Source organism: Bison bison, unplaced genomic scaffold (assembly GCF_000754665.1).
Source record: "Bison bison bison isolate TAMUID 2011002044 unplaced genomic scaffold, Bison_UMD1.0 scf7180017864236, whole genome shotgun sequence".
Lineage (NCBI taxonomy): Eukaryota > Metazoa > Chordata > Mammalia > Artiodactyla > Bovidae > Bison > Bison bison.
The window spans coordinates 7615852-7622790 of NW_011494808.1; the positions used below are offsets into that span (position 1 = coordinate 7615852).

The 6939-nt window shown below is 47.7% G+C and overlaps 1 protein-coding gene across 1 annotated transcript in view; it reads right to left on the reverse strand.

Moving 5' to 3' along the window:
- The window catches only part of NR1D2 (nuclear receptor subfamily 1, group D, member 2), a 21372-nt gene that overhangs the window by 8006 nt on the left and 6427 nt on the right, over nt 1-6939 (reverse strand). Inside the window, exons 5-7 of the mRNA XM_010846433.1 lie at nt 6440-6939; nt 4346-4531; nt 2027-2237 (exon numbers count right to left, since the gene is read on the reverse strand). The exon at nt 6440-6939 is cut by the window's right edge and continues 16 nt beyond it. Of these exons, the coding sequence (XP_010844735.1) occupies nt 2027-2237; nt 4346-4531; nt 6440-6939 (897 nt within the window). The remainder of the gene's footprint in view (nt 1-2026; nt 2238-4345; nt 4532-6439) is intronic.

The following is a 6939-nucleotide window of genomic DNA, read 5'->3' on the forward strand; positions in this document are numbered from 1 at the left end:
CCGTCTACCCCTGACCTGCCCCGGGAGCGCAGCCCCTCCTCCCCGCCTCCTCCGCCACGGCCACCTCCTCACCCCTCAAGTCACCCGCACAGCCTGTGAAGCGACCCTCCAGCCGTTCCGGCGCCCCAGGGTAAACACAGGACCCACGTCACAGTGGCTCAGCGCTCAAACCCGGGGGCCCCCCACCGTGGAGTCACACAGCCGCTCTGCTGGGGCTCACAACGTCACTCAGCCCGGGGCTCCCCGTCTCCCGCCTCCCGCCCCTCGGGCCGTCCTCACCTTCCGCTGGGGAGACCTAACACTCCACCCGCACGGTCCCGCTCCACCACCATCCTGCCCACAAAGCCTTCTTCCTTCCCAAGACGCCCATCTACCGCAGGCAGAGCCTCACCGGTTAGAACATAAAGCTTTCTGCGTTGGTTCTGTCTCTCCAAATGGAACCTACAGCCTGTGTCTTCAACCTCGTCTGTCACCCTGAGGGCCTCGCACTCCAGGCCCATTCACTAGATAAAGAAGTTAACGAGTATGGAGCACCTGCAGTTTCACGATTATAGATTTACTGACCTGATGCCAACTCAAACTATTACTAATTACTTATCAAGAGACTCTGCAAAACAGTGGCTTATATGCAAGAGGCTTCCCAGGTGGCGCTAATGGTAAAGAACCCACCTGCCAATGCAGGAGATGCAAGAGACAAAGGTTTGATCCCCGGGTCAGGAAGATCCCCTGGAAGAGGAAATGGCAACCCACTCCGGTATTCCTGCCTGGAGAATCCCATGGGCACAGGAGTCCATGGGGTCGCAAAAGAGTCCAACACGACGAGCGATTGAACACACACATGAGCCAGAGGCATTGAAAAGCTACTGAGAAACCAGGCCTCCCTCCCTGACAGGGTCCATCATATTATCCCGTAACTGCAGGTAGAGCAGGTCAGAAAAGGTGGCCAAACAATGCTCGTAGATGGCCTAACCACCAACGTCCAACAGGCCCTTCAAGATACACAAAGAACTTACCCTCTCCAGGGATCACTGGTGTGAAGAGTCACTGATTGACAGCTCAGCCAGTAACCAGGGGCCATACTCACATTTCACAGCCCTCCCTGTGTTCAGCACAAGGGCTTTTACACAGCACAAGTCAATGGGAAACTTAAAGTCAGTCACGTCAAAATACTGTCTAATGCTCCACGAATGATTTAAAATAAAGTCAGGGATACCTAAAAATGGCTGGCACTTTTCCACACGTTCCCAGGAAGTGACTGTCTCAGTCCCGAATTCTTACTGGGGGTAATCCCTCTCTTACTGTCCGAGCTGAGATACGTGGGTCAGAAACAACCGCAATGTAACACCAGGTGGCAGAGAAACTGGGAAACCCCGCCGGTGCCTCACGAGCATCAGGAAACGCTGGGACACAGCAGCCGCAGCACTCGCTCAGGCAGAGGCTCGAGTCTGCCCTGTGCCGAGGGCATGTGAGGCTCCCACGCACAGTCACTTCCCTTCCCAGGAAGAGGAAACCGAGACCCAGAGAGACCGGTACTTACCGAGCCACACAGGGAACTCAGGAGCAAAGCTGAGTGAGAGCCTACAACTCATAATTCTGATTTTTGTAACAAAAGACAGTAATATCATACATCTTGATACTTACAACACTTTCAAGTAACCCACATGGTATTTTTAATTAAAACTTAGATTTGGATTACCACCACCTACCTGGTGATATACAATCTTGCAAAAAATAAATCCATGAGATATTAAGACTTGTAAAAAAAAATATGAACAAAAGCTAAAGATTAAGAGAGGTAGACATGAGGCCCAGATCTCAACATCCGTTTATCACTATACAGCACTTTTGACTTTTACTGTCATGGCAAAAAAAAATTCATCATGCAAACATAACAGACCCCTAGTTCAGCATCTTCCCTAAGGCCTTCGTCCCTCTACACGACCGGCCAGAACCTAGGCAACTGCAGCCTTGTCCCCAGGCTGCTCACTGCATTCCAAGTGGCACGACTGGGAACCGGCTTCCTTACCTGCAGAGACCAGGACAACTGCTGTGAACAGACTCATCTCTTCATCACTGAGTTGGAGGGCATTTAGCTTCTCACTGAATTCAAACATAGAGTTTAGCAGATCCCCGGCTCCCATTGAGTGTAAATCATCCACACTATACTTCTTTCCACTTAAAAAGGTGACAGTGCGTTCCTTTGCATCAAACAATGATGCAAACCGTACCATTAAAACCTGGAAAAAGAAAAAGACTTAAATGTATATGGGGAAGTTCAATCGTAATATGAGAAAATAATTCAGTATTCAAGTCAGTTAAGGGATAACCTACGTATTTTAAAAAGCTGTAGACGAAAACCTGAGTTTATTTTTACCCAGAACCATTTGCTTAAGGAAAATTCTCCATCAAAGCAATACTCTAGGAAGAGCATAAAAAAAAGAAAATTATAGTCAATATAGTCAATATAGCAAAATAGTCAATGCCTATGGTGCTCTGACACTATTAACAAAGATTCTGAAATGCAGATTCAAAATTAAAGCAGGCCAGAAAACCCCAAATTAAAGCAGGCAATAATGCTAAGAAGTCTGAAACTGGGCCTTGGGCAAGGGTATTAAAGAAAGTCTATTAAGCTATCACGTACATCACACGGTCTCTAAGCCTGAAGTAAAAAGAGCAGTATTTCAATGCAACAACACCTGGAAACATCCAAACACCAAATGCAGACAAGCAAAGATGACCTCTAGTCTATTTCAAGAAACGGTAACACAGAGAGACACAAACTGTTACAGCAGGTGTTGTAGATATCAAGTTATGATGGAAATCCAAACCAAGAGTCACTGCAGACTCGCTCCACCCTAGTCAATGCTAACGACTATGTCCCTTATTTCTCACGTAACCAGAGGAACGCTGAACTAACACCCGCCCTTTGCAGAGCTCCCAAGCAAAGACTTGCTTCATCCAAGGCAGCCCGAGGAAGAGGGAGCCTTCTAAGAAGACAGTGCTAGCTCTGCAGCCAGCTGTCTCCAGACAGATCACAAGGGGAACAGAACACACGTCCTGGACTATGAGATCTGTGTTCTAGTCCTGACTGTCATGAATATACTGGTAACCCAGGAAAGAAGTCTCTTCACCTCTCTGGCCTATAGTTATATAACCTCATAACTGGGTGAACTGAACTTGATCTCTGACATCCCCTTCTGACTTTAAATCTGGAGGTCCACTGATCAACAGTCTGTCTTCCAATGCAGGGGACATGGGTTTGATGCCTGGTCAGGGAACTACGATCCGACATGTCCCGACTAGAGGAACCCACGAGCTGCGACAAAGGCCCAACGCAGCCAAAGACCCTTACGTCTAATGTTTTCCTTTAAACTGAAAATTCTAACCTATAGGTGTTTCCTTGGAATTATATCACAGATATTTTATTTGTGAAAACATCTTCTTCTCTATTCTAGTCCAAATGGCCCAGAGAACAGAGCCAAAGGCAAGGGGTTTTGTGGGGGGTGCATGTGTGAAAACGGGCGTGAGGAAGAAGGAAATGCGATGAAAGGAAAGTCAGTAGCAGAGGACGTGTCACCAAGCTGGACACCACCTGACATCAAGCACAACCGAGATCTGGGCCATGTGGGGCCATCCAGGGACATGAAGCTCCCCCCACTTCTTCTGCTGATCAAAGGCTGGGGCCGCCCAACATCAGCTCCCACCCTCCCGTGCACTTCAGGACAAGGCCCACCTGAGCTCCAGGCCAGTTCTGCGCCCTCGCCCACCTCAGCTGCGGCAGGGAAGCCCTGGGCCAACAGATGAGAGGCACCTAGCCAAGCACAGGGAGAGGCTCTGTCTGGGTCCTATTCAAGTTGGCAATAAGAGCTGCCCCAGGCCCAGGAGACAGCATCCCAGAAAGAGAAGCTGGAGTCAAAAGAGCAGCCAAGGATTCTGACGAGGCCAAAAGGATTGTGGTAGTACATATGAAACATCTGCTACATGGACCAAATATTTCACCATCTCTTAAGAGACAAAACCACGATCTGTTTGCCCTTTGGTCTGGTACTGAACCCAGGAAATGCTGGGCTGGGCTTTTGGTAGGAGTCTAACTCCGAAGAACCTGCCAGGTTTACACGTAGAGGCGGTTCCAGGACTTGGAGTTTCTGTGCTGTGAAGCCAGCACGTTTGCGTTTCAAGCCTTGAGTCACGCAGGGTTTACCTTGTCTCTCCCCAAGATCCTGGGATGGTCATGCTTTTGTTGGTAGTTTCAGCCTCTGGACTACAAACACTTGTTGAGAAAAGAATGAAAATAAAATACTACCCTGCCCTGTATCAACAACATTCAAGATAAATAAAAACCTACCTCAAAAGTCCCAGCCTTTAAAAGGTTGACCTGGTCATGCTGCGAGAGATCTCTGAACCCAGGAATGCGCTTTGCAAACTCCACCACTTCCTTCACTGCTGGGGTGAAGCTCATGGAAAATTCTTCCCAGATTTCATGCCCCGATTTATGAGGATCTACGTATGGAGACTTACTCATCGGACAAACCTAATATGCACAAAACAGAAGAAATCTTCGATTATGAGAGGTGGGAAAGGAACTTCAAAGGTAGCGTATCAGTCAGTGGAAACCCCAACAGGAAAATACTCTCCGACACATAGAATCTACTGATATTAGCTAGCACTTTCTCTACTGGCTGCTCCCCTTGTGACACAAAGGCTCAGAGCAGCCTAATTTAAACAGCAGTCAACTTATCGTAAAAGAAGTAGACTAAGCAAAAAGTTCATCTGTTACAAGCTGGTTCAAAACCCTGGTGCACAATCTATAGAAACATAAAGTAGCTGAGCGGCTGGGGCTGGGGCAGGGGCTGTTTGCCAACAGGCACAAGGGATGGTTTTGGGGGTGATGGGGACGTTTTAACACTGGATTATGGCAATGGTGCGTAACTAAAATTACTAAAAAGTACTGAGACTGGACACTTGCCTGTTGCACAGGTTTGAGAGTGTACTTTGTAACACTACTATCGTCTTACACTGGTTTTACGATTGCCAAGCAAAGTCACACATATGCACTTGACTCTCAGGCCTGTTACTTAGTTATGGCAGACATATAATTACCATCTCTTAGATAAGGAAATGGGACTTTAAGAGGGTTAGTGATCCATCCAAATACAGCTAGAAGTCAAGGCCTAGAGCCCAACCCCACACTTAGTATTTCAAAACTCACTGTTTCCTAAATAGACAAAATTACATTGCTGTAATTTCAGAGAAGAAAAGATCTGAGATGCTTCATTTTTAAAAAAGAGGTCACTGACCACTTATTTCATATATAATGGTGTGACCACTGGCCTCCACTTGTTCAGTGAGGACCCAACGGCTGGACACACAGGTGCACCTTCTAAATGAGGATGGGGAGGCAAGAGGAGGAGGCCAGAGGAGGGACCGGCACGCCATGCAGACACGACAGGCAGACACGCTAACAAAATCAGCCTTCACGTGTCAACTAAACCCAGGAGATCCAGAGATGGGACGGCTCCATAACCATGGAGAACATCACAAATGAGAACCTAAACCTTTACATATTTTCCCCTCCTTACGGCAGTCACTAAGCCTAAGGAAAATAAGGTTACCTTCCAGATCCACGGACTCAAAAACTTCAAGGGACCAAAACAAACACACATTTAACGTTAGGATTGGGGTAATTGAGTCAACTATTTTGAAAATGAAAAAAGAAGATCTGAATTACCCAGCTGTAGAAAACACCAAGCACTGTCAAAGGACCTGATGGTGTAAACAGAGCCTTGGGACCACTGCTCTGGATGAAAGTCTGGCTGAGCATAAACAGCGTGCTTTCACACAGACTGCTGGATTTGATGAGACAATTAAATGACGTTAACACTGACTCATCCCACAGGATGAAGTCTAAGAAAATTCTTAGAAACCAGCGGATTATCTTAAACTATTCCGAAGTCTTCAAACCATGAAACATCCATGCTCTATATCCAAAGACCTTTTTATATCATGATGGTTGAAGAAGACACTTTCCATCCCAATCAAGGAATTACTGACTGTGGCAAGCTAAAGGATCAGTCCCTTGAGGAAATCCCAACGCTAGTAAGGCCAAAACTAACTTGAATGCCTACATTTTGAAAGGGTTTTCTAAGAATTAAAGGATCAATTCTTCAAACCCATATTTTACATAAAATTCTAATTCTGATCATAGTATCAATCAAATAACATGCGTGTGTACCTAGCTCTGTGTGCAATCAGGTCATTCCACAAATGCTGTTTATTCAAAATATTTGATCTAAAATACCAAGCAAAAGGGCTTCTAATAAATCTCCTAGCCCTCCTGACCCTCACCCCCTGCCTCTGAAGTTGGAATGGCCTCCAAATAAAAAGCAAGCCTTCAGTTTTCCTGGACACAAAGTGAGCAAAAAACATGATTTCACTATACCAGGTGCATCCTTGCTCCAGTGTTGCACAGGAAACCGTTCTTGTTCTCGTTCTGAGAAAAGCCATCTATGGAAACTCTATCGCACACTCGTTGAGTATAAGCGCCGGAGAAGCTCACGCAGTGTCCGCCCGCGACACAGACGGCGTGCCCGCCGGGGTAGTGCACGCCGCTCCGGCCCTTGTAGTGTCCGCCGAGGTGCTGCGCGCTGTCCGCACAGGGGAAGCGGCCGTGCGGGCCGCCCACACAGTGCTCGTGGTTCACGCTGTACTGCTCCAGGCTCTTAGGGAGCCGCTCTCGCGGCAGCGCCGCGGTCTCCGCTGAGCTTTCGCGCGGCTCCTGATTATACATGAAGGTGTCCTTGTGCGCTCTGGTTACCATGCCGATCACTTCCTCCTTCGCAAAATCGGAGGAGGAGGGAGAAGAGCTTTTGCTGCTGTCTGACTCCAGCTGGGGTTTGGGTCGCGGTTGTTCCTGGGCTGGCAAGGCGATCTGCTCGTGGT